We start from the raw sequence: 18427 nt of genomic DNA on the forward strand, positions 1-18427 counted from the left end.
TAAGAATTAGGCTAAGAGTGCGACAAAAGTGGGCAAATTGGAGCTTCACATTCTTATCAAAATCTTACAGACGTGATCAATCCCCTATTTTCATCAGCTACAATAGCCAATATATCGCTTGACAGGTATCTAAAAGTCGGGACTTTTATCGCTACAAAAAATTATAAATCAAGTTACTGTTGAGAAAACAAGAGAAATAATTTTATTTCCTACTGCTCTACATCTAACTCTAGTTTCTTCACCAAAATTCATAATTTACAAGAATAAACAGTTCGCGCTTGATAATCTTCTACCAGTTTCTGTCAATTCGTTAGACGAAAACACATGCTGCATTGTGAACTATAACACTCAAGATAAATCATCGAGGGCCTTTGCTGAACATTGTTGCCGGCCTTTTTCTCAGCTGGTAAAAGAGGTACATTGTAGCTGCACTTAGAGCGTACCTAAAAGATAGCAAGATATGCGTTTAAATTGTGTATAGAAATAGAAGACCAGTTACGAATAAAAACATTGTTCTGCTGAATAAATTCACAAAACAATAAAAATTTGAAGTAATTTCTTGGCCTCGACATAGCCCATTGCAAAAATTCTCGATTCTGCAAATGGCTCTAACCATTCTCCATTGCCAGGAAACCATTTCTAGAGAATGTTTTATTTGATAAAATGGATTATGTCACATATATCTACCCCTTCTTTCAAGTTTTAATATTTAAATAATATCATATACGTGCTGGAAATTCAACAAGACACTGATTCTCAAAGATCTACCAAAATAAAACAACAACGTGAAATGAAAAAGAACGAAAAACAAATAAAATACAAAAATAAACTCAAACACTGGAGTCTTTATTTCTAATATCACAGAGAAATTTCCTCTATTTGTAGGAAAGCAGAAGCCTTACATAGAAATAACAAACGTGGATGTGGAGTACATTTAGTTTCGAAACAAAAATGCTTTGCGCTGAACATTAAATTTTCAAAACCTCTGTAATTAGTATAGCTAGCTATCAAGGCTAGAAAGACAGTTTTAACAAGCATGCTTCCTGCATAAAATTAGGGTTCTTAAGAGTCAGGAACAAATTTAACATAAAAAATTATCCTTTTCATCCAGGTCTCTGATTATTATCTGTGCAAAAAGAAAGGCATATAGACAAGACGCATACATACCATGTGATTATGTATTGCAAATGCTCATTTCGTAAGGTAACCCTTGTTTGTCCACCAATAGGTCCTCCGGGAACAGCGCTTGCAGTGTCTGAATCGACAATAATGGGAAGCGTCCCAACGACTGATGCCATAGTGTTCACATCGAGGTAATGCCAGCGATTTTTTTCTATATCGTTCCGATTAACAAAAGGAGGTCGCTACATAGAAAACAAGAAAAATTCAGCAGAATAAGAGAAATGATCTATGGTCTAACCTTGAAATGAGATGAAAGACTGGGAAAACATTCTCAAACATTTGATTCGATTTCAATAAACTTAAGGTTTTGGGAGTAAGTTTACGGGAAGGTGGTTGATGAACAAGCGAAGATTCAAACACAGCAAAGGCACATGGACTATGATTGCCAATGTTCTTAGCTCAGCGGCGAACTCGTCATATAGGTAATGGTATAGCAAAAATTGTTTGGCTTCGCAGCCTACGAACCTCTTCCGGTCTTCTTACGATTCCAGTCATCTCAACAGGTCCTTCGATCTAAAGTAAACGAAAGCATTAAGATTCAACTTGATTCACCCAGATTAAAGATAAAACATGTAAGAGGGTTGGAAAGAAAGTACAGTACAAAAATGAGCATGAATACCCAGACCATGCTCAGGCTTATAAGAAAAGCATGAAAAGCTATTTCGCATAATTTTGTGAAAATATGAAACATCGACAAGGATGTGCATTGGAAATGAAGCTTCATTTACCCGTGTCAAGAGCTATACATACAACCATAGAAATTCAAAATACCAGGGCCTTATGACTGCGTGATACTGTTTAAATGATGCAAAAACATGGCAGCCTGGGCACACTTTGATGGCCCTCCTAAGGTTTGTTTGTTAAGAAAGAATAATTCCGAGCAAAGAAAATAAAACTCATTATCAATGTATTTGAAAAGAGAGTTTTTTGTCACATTCTGGCAACAAAAATATAGTTATTTGATCTGTTAACTTTCTTTAAATTTGCTACAGGCTACAGTAAAGAGTTTTTTTCTGTTATTCACCTGGCCATCTCGTTCAATATTGCATACAAACATGGTTTAATCCACGTTTGGTACATCTTACTAGGACCAAGTTGGATATTTGGTCTATCTGCGCAAGAAAATCACCAAGACTTTTTGCTGGATTACAAGAACTAATCTATATGGTGTGATTGAACTTTAAAAAACTTGAAAATGAAAACTACTCTTAAAATTCACAGAAAAATGCGGCACTGCTAATTAGATTAGAAGCAATCACCTGCCCTTCCGCTCTTGATTCAGGTGACAGCCTCTTCTTTGGCACCCAGCCTCTATTGACTAGGATCTTTTCTCTAAAATAACAGTAACAAGGAACATAAAAGAATCAATATATTGAATATGCAGATTAAATATGCAGAAATAAAACCAGTAACATTCAGTAACAGAAAACGATTTTACAAGACATTTTTCAGAATCGCATTTCATATTTTCCCTTTTTAAATCGGCTTCTCCAGCAGATTGAATATTGAGGAAACAGTTGTCTCATCGTTTAGTAAGCTACAGAAATTAAAAAAATCAAATAGCTTGAAATTGTATGAGGAAAATAAGCAAATTTAAAATAATGACGTTTCATGCATATGTTATCAAGTGCTTGTTTTGGAAGGTATGATTGATGGAAAAAGAGACAGGGGAAGACAAAGAAGAACATAGGGAGACGATGTCAAGGAATGGAGTGGGTGTGAGAGCATTGGGAGAGCTAAACGATATTCTGAGGATAGGGATAGTTGGCGGGTCATGGTAGCCAACCTTCTGATAGAAGATGGTACCTGATGATGATGAAAATTGCATAAGAATTTAATTTATAAAAAGACAGAAAAATGATTAGAAATGCAGCTTAACTTAGGGTATAAGCTTGTAAAAATGTTTGCTTACCCAGAATCAGTAAGCATAAAGGGTGTGATAACATGGTAACCGACTTTGTTTGATGCCAGTCCTTGTTGCTGCTTGTTAATGGGCCTAGGTCCAAGGTAAAGCTCATTGCTATGATCAAATTCACCAACCATTTTCACACGGCGGTACATCATTGACTCTTGAAGATCTAGACTAAAGTTAAAAACAGCTTAATTATATATTCAATTATTACTCCACAACAGACAAGAATAAACATTATCCAGATAAGGTAATTATTCTCACTAAATTTATGAATAAGATTAGTTTTAATACAAGGATAATGGCATGCTAGTTAATCAGATATGAACATGGACAAAGAGAATTCTTAAATGTGCGAATTCAACATGAATTCTCTATACATTTTGGTTGACATTTATCAATTTTCCTATAATATATCAATCCTTAGTTGCTATTTAGGATGTAGCTCATTTTTTTAAAATGTAGGCTGAATTTAAAAAAGCAATGAAAACAATGGAACTTGCTAAAAGTAGCTAATATTGACTTGTTTCCTTAAAAGTAGCTAAAAATTGACTGGTTTTGGGCTGTAATAAGGTTTAAATCCCATTATGTTATTTCCTGATTATCTTTAAAATTGTCCTCCATGAATAGCTTTAAGATTTTGTTTTTAACTTACTTTAGAGGTAGCTCAGTTGGTTCAGCAGATGTTTTTAGCTCAAGTTCTTTGATGAGGTTTTTCTTCCATTTGAGTCGATACACTTGCCAAGTACCAAGACCAAATGTTACCACTGGAACAAGGAACAGCAAATTTGATTTGGATGTTGGTTTCAACTGATTTTCCCCATTTGACGAAAGATGTCTTTGCAACTCTGTTGAATGAAATGGCAATAAATCTCTCAGAAACACACAAATAAAATTTCAGCTTCCACAAAATTTCAGTTTTTATCAAAAAAATTTTTTTATTTCTAATTTTTCAATTCTATAGACTTTTTTGAGTAGCTATATAAAAGAAATATAGAGAGCCTGTAAGAAACTAACAAACGATGGTTTAATACCAGCAACAACTTAATTACAATGGGTGTTGTCACATAGCTTAGAATTTATTTCTGTGTGTTGTGTATGATGCCCAAATAAAAAACGTGGGAAAGTCATTGCAGACATGTAGCAGTTGTATATTATGCTGTATTTTGAAACCCGAGTTCTTTTATGACAAAATTTTATGTACATCCAGACCAAACCACTTTCTTTTTTGAATAAACAACTTCTCTCCCATTTCTAGTAAATTGCGCCCTATAAACAGAATTAAATGGTAGATTTTTGCAACTTTGAAATATTGTGTCTGAATAAAAATAAAGAAATTTCAGTAATTATTGTCAGATATTGTCTATTTCTAAAGCTTTATTGTATGACTGTGTTCACTTGGCATGAAGTGAGCAGCTTTCGTATAAACCAGCAATAACCCACTAAGGCAACATAAAGCTGATTCTAGTCTAATAGCAAGAGGCTTTATAATGTCAGCCAAAAAACAATCTGTTGGAGTCTTGTCTCACGCCATAAAGACCATCTTGGAGTTTGTTGAGCCCTAACTAGAGGGGGGAAAAATTGCAATAAATACAATGTATATTCATCTGTAGCTCAAAGATCCTTTGTTAATCAATGAAATTCAGATTTGCAATCTAAAAGCATTTTTTCTATTCTAATGACATTATAAGACCAAAATAATGGAAGAACAGCCACTATCGGCCATGGCTAAAATATTCCCTTTTCCTGGGCCAGCCCTAAAAATTGCTTAACATACTTTAGGTTTCAGCCATTAAAAATCCTTACTTATTAAATCTTTGTTTGTTAAAGCACTATATATTCATTTATCTACATGAAATAAGGCTTCCTTTATTTGAGTAAACTAAAGTTTTTTGTCTGACACTCTTTAGAGTTAAAACATCAAAACACAGGGTTGCCAGATGCCAGAGATGATTGATGGCCAAATATTTCACGCTTGATGGCCAAATTCGGCAGTGCAACAAAATATACAAAAAAACTACATTCTGGCTAATTCTTTGGAGTAATAATGTAATCAAATTGGTTTTTTGTTACAAAAGCTTCCACTTGCTTTCAGTTTCAATTTTCTGTTATCATTTACTTTTTTCTTGCTTGGTTACTTCCAATTTTGAGATTATTTCAAAAAAATGTGCCCAAATCAATTTTCGACGGCTAACAGCTTTGAAAAACAGCCAGAATGGAGGAATTTGGATGTCAAAACGGCCAAATGGCAACACTCTCAAAACATAGATAAAAAACTCTATGCTAGGAAATATATATACCCAGTTGAGGATCGAAATAGTTCAATCAGAAACACAGGCACATGACTGATGAGGTTGCCCACTCAGTGCTGCTTGCCTATAGAGAATGTTACCTGAAAACAAACTCCTTTCATCTACACAATAGTGGTTTTTTCATGCTTATGTAGATAGATTCAAAAAAGATTGAGGGATAGAATAAAACAGCATGTTCCATCTAGTATCAGAAACAAAACTCATCCCCAGAGGAGAGCAGCCACCTCCGTCTTGCAGATCTAAAAGAACACCTAAAACATGCAATACTGGAATGCTTTTGTTTTGGAATCTAGCTATTGTGACTCTACACTCATTATTTTTATAAGAAACTGGCTATAAGAAACGAGTACTGGACAGTCAGAAAAAATTAAGAAACTTCAGTACTCGAAGCAAAAAAATTAAGAAACTATTAAATCGTGATAAAGCTGAGAACAGTTTTGTAAAATCCAAAAACAAGATTGCCCTGTTGGCCTAGAACTTCAGACACAAGATATAAAAATATACTTTCCACATCTAAATACAGCATCGGAACGGAAGCGAATCTCTTGACGTGAAAAAAAGGTCACGAACATTTCATAACATCATTCATGACATCGTATTTAAGAAACTCTTAAGAAACAGTGAGTACTGAAATTTCCAGAACATTAAGAAACTGGAGTACTCAACATCGACCTTTGTTTCTTATAAAGAAAATGAGTACAGAAGTCAAAGTTTAATGAAAACAAGGCTCACTGAAGAGATATCTTCCTCCAACAGATAGAAAGCTTCTTGTTCTCAACTGTTGGATCATTTTCTAGTAATTCCGGAACTAAAACCCTTCTGTCACCTTGTTGTGCTCGTTTTCTTTCCTTTCCTTCTTTCTTTTTTTGGTTACCTACTTTGGTTAACTCCCTCTGATACGAGGCTTCTAGTGGAAAAGTTACCTCCATCCAATACGAGGTTTCTAGTGGAAAAGCAACATGGCTGGGCAGGAGAAAGTAGTTCAGCAACAGCTTCAAAAAGAAGTTGAAGAATTTCAAAAGCTTCAGAAAGGTGGGGTACATTATTGAGTTTTCAAATTATTTTTGAATTGAGACTTGTTTTGCAGCTTGAGCACTGTACATTTTATAGATTGACCAATGAATATAATTGGCCATCAAATGAATCATAAAATGGCAGTGTTATCAAAATCTATAATGATTTCAATGTTTTGCCATTGTAACAGATATGCAGAAGCTGTTTGCACAAAGACAACAACTAGAGACGCAACTAACAGAAAATAAGATTGTGAAAGAGGTAAATATGTTTAATATCTGGTTTGTTTGATGTCCTAGTGTGAAATTAATGTTTTTCCTTTAGCTTTGTAAGCCAAAAGCTGTAATATCAATTTAGACTGGATAAAAACTGTGCAACTTCATTTCAAAGAAATTGACTGTTCAGTTTTTTATGTTGTAACCTCACAACTCTTTACTGTATATATAGATGAACAATTTATGGTAATTAAAAATGAATATGTTGAATAAAAACTTTAAATGATCCGGTAATTAAGTATTTTTAGGTTCATTCCTAACATCAATTCTTAAAGCTGAGTGTTAGTTTGTTTTGGAATATAAAAACTGATATATAACCCACTTTATTTAGGAACTTGATTTGATAAAACAAGATGCCAATGTTTTCAAGTTGGTAGGGCCAGTACTTGTAAAGCAAGATCTCAATGAAGCCAAACTCAATGTTGAAAAGAGAATAGAATACATCCAAGCAGAATCGTAAGTACTTAAACACTCCTATTAATAATGCAAAACAAACCATAACAACCTATGGATACAAAACCTCTTTTAGACATGTGACTCTTGGAACTATTTAAAATCTCTCTTAGACATATGACAAGAGCTGATGCCAGACTGTGCCTGAAATTATACTTTCTTTGTTTGAAATTCACTATACAAAGAAGATTGGTGAAAATTATTTGGCAGTTTTCTGGATCAGAAAGAAATCATTATTTCTTGTAATGTTCTAGGAAGAGACATGAAAAAAGTTTGCAAGATCTTGAAGCTAAACAAACATCCCATAGAGAGGGCATTGGCAAGTTACAACAACAGTATCAACAACTTATGGTAAAAGCACAACAAAAGTGAACAACTGAAAATGGCATTTTCCCACACAGAAACACAATTTTGAAGGTCAAAGTGGCAGGATAAGCTAAGTTACTAAAATGTGTGGAAAAAGTTTGTCTTCTGTGGGTAACTTGACACAAAAGACACATATAAACTACATGTCATCTTTCTTAGTTACATAAATTCTGACAGTCAAAAACTATAGAAAGTTTAATATTACATTTAAGATCTTTTGTTTTTAAACAATCAAAGATCTAACTGATATTGAATCTCTGACTTTTACTATTCCTTTGTTACTGTCCTGCTTTGTTCAAAATTCTTTTTGCAAGATGTTGCTGCCAGAACAAATGCTGTATAATTGGTATCGGCCGATGCTTGGGTTATGTAACCCATTGAAAAGTCATAATCAAAAGAAATTGCAACAGAAGGCCACGTAAGAAAGCATGTTTATAATAGACTGCATGAAGGACAGAATACCAACCAAAAATTTTCTTACTGAGAATATGTCTACAATTTTGCTTTTTCTAAGAATACATAACAAACTGATTTAGCACAAAAAACAGTTAGTCTTTCTAAATAAAAATGAAAAGAAAAAGTTAAAAAGTAAAAGAGGGAAAACTCAAATGAGTCTTTGAATAGGTCATAACTTCCAATGCATGCTTTGTTTTTCAATTTGCGTAAAGGTATCTTTTCTAGGTTGATACTTTACATCATTTAGTAACAAAGCAAGTTATATTTTAAATACTAAAATGTTACAGTAATGAACTGGATGCACACAATATTTTCAGAAATACAATACAACTAAATACTGTTTTAACTAAGAAAAACCCTTGATTTGGTTTTGCAAGATATTAAATGTTAAGCTAGCTTTCCAAAGATTGATTTAAATTGGTTCAATCAGAAAATTATAGATACATTCAGTGCAAGTGATTTCACTTTTATTTAACATGGAATGAAATGAATAAAGACGACAGGCCTAGATGAGTTAACTTTACCGGGAACCGAATATTATCAATAACAAATAAGCCGAACTTTGGGTCCTGCCCAACAAAGCAATGATTATCCAGAATAAAACAATATTATAAATGCTAAGGGCAAGTCTGCTTATAGCAAACTCTTTAATGGAAATATATATACATCAATTTTGTGAGCTGTAAAAGATGAAGGTAGGGAGAGGGTATTTGGTGATATTACATCCAGTAAAGCACAATTCGGTTCATAGATGGCAGCATAAGCAAACACTTATTCATGGGGTGAGCTTGACATTTTCACACAATAAAATCGTCAAGTTGACTGTGCTTCAACTCTTTTGACATTGGCCCATTTATAAATGGCAACATAAGAATTGGATTGCTTATAATTCAGAAAAATCTGTCAGTTTTTAAAGAAACAAATATAAATATGATTGCACTTGCCTGTCAAGTTTGACAAGTTGTAGTTTCTTTTTCTTCAAATTTTTACCTGAAGAAATTATGACTTAATGCAAGAAGGGGTGGCATTAGGAAAATGCTAGCACCTCTCCCCTCTCAAAAGATAAAAAACCAAGCTTGTTATTAAAACCTGGTATTATAAAGGCATTTTAATTGTAGATTGACAGCCCTTTTGTTGGAAAATTTCTGGTGCCACCCCTGGATGCAAGTCAACTGTAGTTGATGTCAGATGATGAAAAAACACTCCTATCAACACTAGTAGCATATTAAATAAAACTTTACACCCTGCAAAATATTTCAAAATACTGTGTCTCATGATCAAATAAGTGCATTTTGGGATTTCTATCTAAAAGGAGAAGAAAATCTTTGAAAGTTTCTTCAAAGGCAAAGGACTCTAGCCATATCAGAAACAATATCGTTTTGTTAATTAGCCATTGGAATTAAGGTAAGTGCCTCTGACCTGCGACTAAAAGGTTTACTATAATTGTTTATGAAACTTTGACAGCATGCATCTTCTTTGCAACACTGTGTATGTAAAATATGTCAGGTCTTTTGTCTGGGTCAGGATTTATGCATAGCTCTACCAAACTCCGCAACTGCAATAACAGAAAAAATCATCTAGTCAAATGATGTTGTAGTATAAAGTTGTTTATTTTATTGAGTAAGATCTACGGCCCCTGATCTGAGGATGACAGGCAAGATCCAAAAAATTGATTTATTCAGAAACCCTAAATTCCTGAAGTCTACCTTGACTACTATAACTTAAGTTATACTTACTATAACTTAACTTAAGTTATGAATCAACAAAGAAAAATAAGGAAGCTTTTATCAAAGAACTTTACCTTTAGTCTTTGATGGAACATTGTTTTTTATTTTTATTAATATCTTAAAGATAATTATCCACTTCCATCAGATACATTAATAGCAAATATGGCATTCTTGGCTTTTTATAAAACCTTGTCATCCATATATACTCTATATATCCTTAAAAGAAACAAATTCCTCTTGCATTTTAAAAATCTTTTCACATGAAGAAACAGGACTATGTGACAACTTTCCCTCAATTTATTTCAAAAAACACAGTTACTGTTCAAACTGTCTATATATAGAATATTTTGCAAGGCTATTAATTTGCAAGCATGAAACTTTAGAAAATCCATTATTAACTCCAGCCTACTAAAGGCTGAAGCTTTACATTACAAGAATAGTAGAAGTCAAGGTATTGTAAAGCCTTGACATATTGACAAAACTGTTCCAATTTATTCTATTGCATACAAAACAATGGTCAACAGAAAGTCTTAAAATTTTGTTTAAAAAGAAATTGAGAACGTTTTCTTCCACTTTTTGATTAAATTATTTTTTTGAAACGTAGGGGTCAGTCCAACTAAAGGAAAATATTTTGTAAAAGAATTTGATCTGAAAGCCTAAGATATGATTCAATCTTTTTGGAACCAACTATTATTGAAGTTCAATTTCTTACTAGCAAAGCTTACCTCCTCAGAGTAGTATTCGGCAGGAAGGGGAGGATATTCACATTTTTCAATCTTTTGGCATAGAGAATAAAGATTCATTTTATCTCCATAGAAAGGAGACTGCAGTGCTGCCATCTATCAATAAAAAACAAGTAAATAGTCTTAATAGACTTCTATTCAACTCAGATGGTACTAAAAGTTGCATTAAAATCGAGTGATCATATTCATAGGCAGTCCAGGAGGGCATAATAATAAAATCATTATAGGGAATCCATTTATGATAGGCAGGCATTTTCTGTTTAAGTATTACCTAATATTACCAAAACTTTACAAAAATACGTTCAAATCCTTCTTCTAATTTGCATTTCAAGTGGGTGCTTTGTAATTTCAACTTCTTGAAGTGGACTTGAAGTGAAGAGGAAGTTACCACAGAAGAAACCAACCAAAATTGTCAAAAATGAAAAAAAGAAGATTGAATTTAGAAGATATCCAATCAACTTGCAACCTATACATGTGCTACCCAAGAGGCAACAAAATTAAATATTGGAGAATTTATTTACAAAAGATGAAATGTAGATATGAAAGGTGAAAAATATTTTTTGAGTCATTTCCTGTATTCATAAAAATAAATGAACACAATTCATTGCACTTTTTAAAGAAAAGCTTTCTGTAAAGACCATCAACAAAAATGCAAAATTGTGAGGTGGAATAAGCTTATTCCGAATTAAAAATATTTTTTAAAGAATGATAGCTATAAAGTAAATATGCTATTAGGGTTTCCTTTGAGACATGTGGGACCTACTTCTTTGGTCTAATATGCTAAAACAATTCATTACAATAGCATTTTATCACATACCTCATAAAGCAGACAACCCAGTGACCAAATATCTGACTTGAAATTATAGCCATTCTCATGAATTCTTTCTGGTGACATATAGTATGGGGTTCCAACTGAAAGAGAGAGCAAAATTATTGAAAAACCAGAAATACAGATAATTTCATTGTAGCTGCACTTTCACCATGGGTATCTCAAGGATATTAGATTCTAGATAGACTTCAAGAGAATAGTAAGATATGGGAAGGTTTCTGGCAGTAGTACGAGTTAGAAACATTCCCACACCAGGTCCTTAATTTTAGGTTAGTTGAAACATATTAATTTTTTATATGCCTATTTTCTTTCTATATCACAGAGCATAAAAACTTTGTAAATTAAGTTTAATGAGCAATTATTAAACTGGAATATTGAGCTCTATCTTCTTGTCTAAACCTGGAAAACACCTGCCAAATACATTACCTAATGAATGTGCAGCTGTTGTCTTTGAACTGAAGTACCTTCCTAATCCGAGATCACCTAACTTAACAACACCATTTGCAGTAATAAACACATTGGCTGGCTTGATATCTAAAATAAAATCCAGATTTAGCAAAAAAATTGTTATTATGGTAAAGCATTGCAAAAGAGATCAAAATACCACTACATTGTGGTACTTAGGGAAGCTTGAAAAAACAAAAATAGCATTTGATCAGATAACAAACTTCAAAGCAGTAATTCCAAATTATATATGCAGGAAAAGATTGGCATAAAAAAATTTGATGAGAGTCGATAAATGATCTTGACAAAAAATACCTCTGTGCATCACTCTTCTTGAATGCATATGTTCAAGTGCAGCTGTTAGCTGTACAAAGTATTTCCTAAAATAAAAACAAACAACACTGAATTTTCAGCATTTACCTTCATAGCATTTTGAATTTCAAGAAGAGAAATCTGTAAAAAATAGATCTTGGTTTGAAACCAACTGGCATCTGAAGGTATCTCAACAAATTTCTTCTTTTATCTTCAAGGACAAACAGCATATCAAATCCCCCTAAAATGACAAATCCTAAAACATACATACCATATAGTTTTTTCTGGGATAAGTCGTTTGTTTTTCTTGAAGTGCTGAAAATATCAAAGTTATCAAAGCTACAAAAACCTTCAAATAATCAAATTGAATGAACTTGAAAGGATTATGGTATGGCAGTTATATGTATAAAGCAATCAAGATCAGTAGGAGAACTTAAACTCTTTAGCTCTTCAGCAAGAACTAAAAACTCTAAAATTGACTGTTTGGGTGGCTATTCTTTGACTTGACTCAAAGTGTCGGGAATCAAGGGGGTTTGATACTCTTACCAATAGCCTTAAAAAGAGGACTGTACAAAATTAACAATAATGAGGACATCCTAAGCGCAAGGACGAATTCCCTATCGCTAACCCCAGCCTTGCATGGTGAAAAAAACAAGGAATATAAACTCGAAATATCTTGATTTGTTCCAGGTCAGCCATAAGGTTTTTACATTCTTGGTCGTTCTAAATCTCTGTCCCTATGGGACATGTTAAAGAGTGTATTAAGAACCAAGTTTGTGTTGTTTTTGTAAACTTTATGTAGCCAGGACCTTCTATTCACTTCCAAGATGCTTTCTCAAACAAAGAAAATTTCAAAAAATCACCAATAACTTATGTTTAAACAGGCTTTTAACTTTCACAGTGATACCTTTACAGTGATCCCACCATAATCTTTCAAAAACTTTGACACTTAGATTTTAGTGCACTTAAAGGAATATGTTTCCTGGAAGAAAATTACATACTGTAAAAGAACCCCAGTATAACATCACTCTTATTGTTGTGGCATACAAAACTTTTGTTTAAAACCTAATCCTTTCTGTATTTCTGTCTTAAAGTTGTTCAACAGCCAATAACTCAATCATATATGCATCAAAACTGCCAATGTTATGAAAGCATACTTCCTGACAAGGCATAATTTGTTTGGCACCTAAACTGGCACCTATTTGGGTTGTTTGAAACTGGCACCTAAACTGTCATGCACTGTTTGAAACCTTTTAGACACAAAGTTGAACTGTTCAGATAAAAGACTGTTTAAAAGTTTTTGCAACAGCTGAATATTTCCTATATTTATTAAACAAACCTTTATCATCTTTGACAAATCTCCAGCATCAGCTAGCTCCAATACAATATTTAACTAAGACAGAAAAAATAGATAAACTAACAAAAAATTGTTCATCTAAAAACGCATAAAATTAGATAATCTTTAAATATCATACTTTGCAAAGTGAATCCCTCATTTACCTTAAAGGTCTTAATGATTGATATTCTAATGCATTAGTCAACATGATAACATAAAAAACTGACCTCATTGTTTTCTATGAAAGATGCTAGACATTTGATGACATTTGGATGATTCAAGGACTGCAAGAAACAGATACAAAACAAATGTAACAATGATGAAAGGTTTCATTAGCTTTGCATAAAAACAAGGGTTATGAAAATCTTTGACAAGAGACTACTCTACTGCTTGCAGCTAGGTAGCGACATATATTTTATGTGCCTCTTTGACACAATCCTATCCAAAGCCATTTGCCTCATCAACAACAGCAATCTTTCAAATTCTTCTCAGCCTTTTTGTACTGGCGCTTTGTTGCCAATATCTCAATTCTCTACAGATTTTACCATGGGTATTGCTCTCGGGAGATCACATTCATAACCTAATACCAGATACTCTTCTAGTGCTCAGACTTCTCAATTCTCCTTGTCAAATTCACAAACTCTGCCCCACAACCTATCCTTTCTCCCTAGATCTTGTGAACATAGGAATGCTCTACACTCTTCCTGTTTCCTGCTTCCCAGACTTTTACAGCCTGTCTCTATTCAAAACTAAAATTAACAAGCTTGTTCTTTCCTTCTTCTCTTCCAAACCCCTCTCTAATTTCCCTTGTTAGGACTTTGCCATAGGCTTCCAGGCCTTTCCCTCACTTTACCAGCTTAAATATAACACAATACTGAAAAAAATTACCTTTAGAAGTTCTATCTCTTTGATGCAGTCATTTCTTGCCTTGTGATCCATGATCTGGAAAATCTGGTTGGATCAAAGTCATTAGGTAGGTTTCTGGAAGGATCACCAATTGGTATATTGATATAAAACTTCCATTATTAATAAGCAAAGCAAGTTGAAAAATCAGAATTTAATCAAGCCCCTTATCAATTCTTATTGACAAAATTACTTCTCAAAACAGTGTCAAGAAAACATACTATGCTTTAGGATGTGGGAGGGAAGGCAGTAAAGAAAAAAGTCAATGTTATTTGCTTACCCTGGGCTTAGAAAATAAGATTGAGAAAAGTGGACATGTTCCTTTCTAGTAAGACTTATAATTATACCCCTGCAATATAAAATAAAATGATTACGTCTTAAACAAGAAAAAAGAACAATATACCAGTATCTACCTGTATTTTCTTCAAAGCTACAGTTTCATTATCAATGAGGCATTTGGCTCTATAAACTTCTGAAAACTGTCCCTTTCCAATTTTCTTCTCAATGTACAAATTTGACAAACAATTGTACTTGCTTTCATCATGAGTAGGAGCAGGTTCTGTAATTCCAAAGGCTTTTATTTTTAGCAAGCATACAAATTCAATAATCTGAAAAGTTTGAACAAGGACAAAATGTAACTTAACTAGATCATAGAATTTTGCAAACAATATGATACCAAGAGTGGTCTTAGATGAATTGTTTCCTTTGTGTGCTTGTTGTATCAGTTGAATCCCAGTGTGCTTGAACCAGTCAACTTCACATATCATTTCAATGATATTCAAGATTTCATAGTGAATGCTCTATCAAGCCCATAACAGGCTCATTTATTTCTGGAGGGGCTAAAACTAAAAAAGGGGACTTTTTAGAGACTGAGGTATGTAGAGGGATGTAATGCCCTTAAAAGTTGTGAAATACTTCCACTGGATATACTATAGCTTCAAAACTACATAGTAGTTGGTCATTGAACTGCTATTATGAATTTCTTAACAGTGGATGTTTTGCTTCGATTTACACCAGTCAAACCAAGGATGCTTTGACATGGACTGGTTTAAATCATTCAGCTTTTAGAGAAATTAAAAGCACAACTGGACAAATAATGCATGACTTAAACATTTGATAAATTATATAATAGATATCACATGTTGCTGCTAAATGATTGCATTTTATTTCCTTTCTCAAAAGAAGGCCTAATAGAAAGGGGGCCTATTCAAAATTTCTGCTTAGAAAGGGCCATGTGGCAATCTCATCAACATTTAACAGGTTTCCAAGGTTGACACAAATACCACTAGTTCAAAGAGGCAATTAGATTTTGTAAATTTTAAAAAGCAGAGTAACACTCTTGTCAATATTGCAATGAGAAACAAGAATAAGTTAGAGGAACACAATGTGAACAAGATTTAGTTGTAAAAATGAGCTTAATCTTGATGAACGAAGAAATCAGATGCAGTTACTAGCCTAGTAGAAGTTTTTGCATTTTTCAAAAAATGCTAGAAGCTTCTTTTTACCATCTTTTTAAATTGTGCTTTGGAATGGTCTGTTATAAATTTGACTATTCAGTTTTTGGCTTCTACTATGTTTGTTTAATCCTTCAAAAGCAGATGTCTTTCCTTTCCAGATGCCAGTCAGTTATTTTTGTCAGCTATTTATTTCTTGAATCTAATAACATTTGCCTCATTTCAGGAACTTTTTTGTCCATTGGAGGGGAGGAAAAATGAAAGAAAGGAGAAAGTTATTTATCAATTTGCTTGATTGTTCTATTTTTCAAAGCTTTTCTATGATGATGATTTAGTTATCAGTCTCCTAAAAACAGAATTAGACAGCATACTTTTTAAAATTTTGAAATATATACCTTGCTTTAAAAGGGCATATTTTGTTAAAAGACCAAAACTTACAAAAAATCAAACACTTATGTTTTAAAAAATGGCTTGATTGATCAAGTTTTCTAGTCAAAAAGTGAACCCAGATTTGATTAAGGCAACAATAGGACACAGCTACAACATCTTATGAGGACAGATTCCATATGCTACAAGATTCCAATTCTTAAAGCAAGAGGCTATAGAATGTCAGGAAACAAGGGTCTGTTGCAGTTTTCCAGGTTCCACTGACTTATATCTAATGATCTTTGATGCAACCAAATTTCATGTTGCAACTTAAATTTACTGTCTATATTTTTCTTCATGTTTAATGTGACAATTAAATACTTATTTCAAAACAAACTAACTTGCAGTAACATAAAAGTTTCCCCTCACATTCAATAGGCCTGCTTCTTATTAAGCCATTAAGTTTCACCAAGCCATTAAGTTTCATTGTTACATGTTTTGCTTTTTCTGGGGAAGACATTTTATTTGAAACAGGTACCAGCATATAAATATAGGATTCTTGGTATTAAAATAATCACATTACGTCTTGCATGCACACCTGACAAGAATCGAAAATCCTTAAACAGTTAAAACTCATTTAATATTTAATAAGATTCAAAAAACAGGTGGCCATACAGGAAAAGCATATTTCTTATTTCCTATTTGTGCCATAGCCTTCATTCATTCAAACGCAGAATACTAAAATATTTTTGATTAAAATCTCTACAGGCCCAACGTACTTTGTGATGAAATCAAAACGATGACCAAATTGGGCTGATATTTAGATCAAAACTATAAAATTTGCTGTCTTCAAAATATAATGAAAAAAAAGCATAAGAATCTTTTACTTTGAAAGATTATAGATGTATTTCGAAAAACCCAATTCTACTGCCTTACCATGTAATAAAAGACTAAAATGCAAAAGACAGATGAAACATACTTCAATAAAGCATGATAATTTTTGGTACTAATATGTCTGTATGTGTGTGTATTGCTGCGAAGCGTTGCCCACGAACCCACTTTAGGCATACTGAATAACCTTTAGGCATATTGAATATAGTCTTTAGGATCTCTTGCAACACTCACCTACATCCATTTTCTTCAGAACAGACAGACTTCGTTCTTTGCAGATCAGATATCTAGGTCCTTTTCCTCAGGCAGGACAGTTAGGCCTAACCAAGAAACCAGGATTTACGGCATCGACCATACAGCAAGCATAGGCACCTGTTAGTCAAGTGAAGTGGCTATATTATTGCGACACTGGAAATTATTCCGAAAACGAACGTTATATTTATAATGTACACAAGATTAGAATAGTTCCGCGTGAAGACTTTCTTCCGCCAGTTTACCTGTCTAGAGTGAGCAAGTTGACTACAGAGTCATCTAATTCACGGATGAGCCTCCACAAGAACAAGTACTCTTCACTCTTAGTGTCAGAGCGACTTTACGCTATTAAATTTGCTGCATTTGATTTTCCTTAAATAAGCCGACTTAGAAAACAGTTCAGTTGCATATTAAAGAGCAAATTTTTCGAAGAAATCAACCTTTTCTAGCCCCATCTTATGCTTCAAAAACCAGGCTGTAGGCCCCTGAAAGCCATGGCAATTTTATGTAATTGTCACTACCATTGTGTCATCACTAGCACGTCACTAGCCATGAGAAATCAAAACAAAATTGACGCACTTGTTTGCTTAGTTCCCAGTCCCCTCTTCTGCAAAATCATTCACCTTGCGTGGAATTTGAAATTTTGGATGCGTGGAATTTATTAAAATTCTTCTTTTACACTTTCTGTGACCTACTTTTTTCCCATGGCATATTTAGACGTCAACTATTCACGTGTTTAATTTTTTTTACCCAAACCACTGCAACCGCACTATGTATTTTCAGATTTCTTTAACCGACCATCAGCCAGTATTTTTCGATGGGCTTCAAATAATGTCTTAAAATACGCAAATGATATTCATAAAGGCCGCCCATAAAACAGGCGTCAGACACTTATGCGTACCAAAATACACGTTTTTTTTATTTATAAGAAATTTGTTTATAAGAAACTTGTATGAAAAAGATGCCAAAAAATAAGCAACTTTAGTACTTGGCTCAAGAAAAAACAAGAAGCTGTAGAATTTCCAAAAGGGCCCAAAAGTTTTTATTTGTTGGTTTTATTGAAAAAAAGATTTTAGAAACCGAAGTAATGCCATGCTTATTCCGTCAAATATTTGAGAAACATTTCGGAAAAATTAGAAAAAATCGTCCTACGTATTGACCTACGGATCAATTGTTTTCGAGACTGTCTATTTGTGACAGACA

The 18427-nt window shown here is 33.4% G+C and overlaps 3 protein-coding genes across 4 annotated transcripts; 1 reads left to right on the forward strand and 2 right to left on the reverse strand.

Moving 5' to 3' along the window:
• Window positions 1-37: 37 nt before the first annotated feature.
• LOC135694082 (surfeit locus protein 1) lies at window positions 38-6324 on the reverse strand. Its single transcript, XM_065212754.2, has 7 exons — window positions 6136-6324; window positions 3747-3939; window positions 3095-3265; window positions 2442-2514; window positions 1648-1695; window positions 1168-1364; window positions 38-443 (listed from the first exon to the last, which is right to left on the reverse strand). The coding sequence occupies exons 1-7, from the start codon at window positions 6191-6193 to the stop codon at window positions 359-361; spliced, it is 825 nt and encodes a 274-aa protein (XP_065068826.2). The 5' UTR covers window positions 6194-6324; the 3' UTR covers window positions 38-358.
• On the forward strand, window positions 6300-7765 carry LOC135694083 (prefoldin subunit 6). Its single transcript, XM_065212755.2, has 4 exons — window positions 6300-6435; window positions 6608-6678; window positions 7024-7148; window positions 7400-7765. Exons 1-4 carry the CDS (start codon window positions 6363-6365, stop codon window positions 7515-7517), a joined length of 387 nt encoding a protein of 128 aa, XP_065068827.1. The 5' UTR covers window positions 6300-6362; the 3' UTR covers window positions 7518-7765.
• A 159-nt stretch (window positions 7766-7924) lies between these two features.
• On the reverse strand, window positions 7925-17697 carry LOC135694081 (serine/threonine-protein kinase Nek7). 2 transcript variants are annotated; one of them, XM_065212753.2, is made up of 11 exons: window positions 17207-17697; window positions 14542-14610; window positions 14247-14309; window positions 13586-13642; window positions 13362-13415; window positions 12294-12337; window positions 12026-12090; window positions 11693-11800; window positions 11255-11349; window positions 10420-10533; window positions 7925-9522 (listed from the first exon to the last, which is right to left on the reverse strand). In XM_065212753.2, the coding sequence occupies exons 3-11, from the start codon at window positions 14295-14297 to the stop codon at window positions 9415-9417; spliced, it is 696 nt and encodes a 231-aa protein (XP_065068825.1). In that variant the 5' UTR covers window positions 14298-14309; window positions 14542-14610; window positions 17207-17697; the 3' UTR covers window positions 7925-9414. The 2 variants fall into 2 exon arrangements, with proteins under 2 accessions (XP_065068825.1, XP_065068824.1); XM_065212752.2 differs by lacking the exon at window positions 14542-14610 and adding an exon at window positions 14675-14820 and having other exon boundaries at window positions 17207-17693.
• Window positions 17698-18427: the final 730 nt, after the last annotated feature.

This window comes from Rhopilema esculentum, chromosome 11 (genome assembly GCF_057945365.1).
Source record: "Rhopilema esculentum isolate cy_ngs chromosome 11, ASM5794536v1, whole genome shotgun sequence".
Lineage (NCBI taxonomy): Eukaryota > Metazoa > Cnidaria > Scyphozoa > Rhizostomeae > Rhizostomatidae > Rhopilema > Rhopilema esculentum.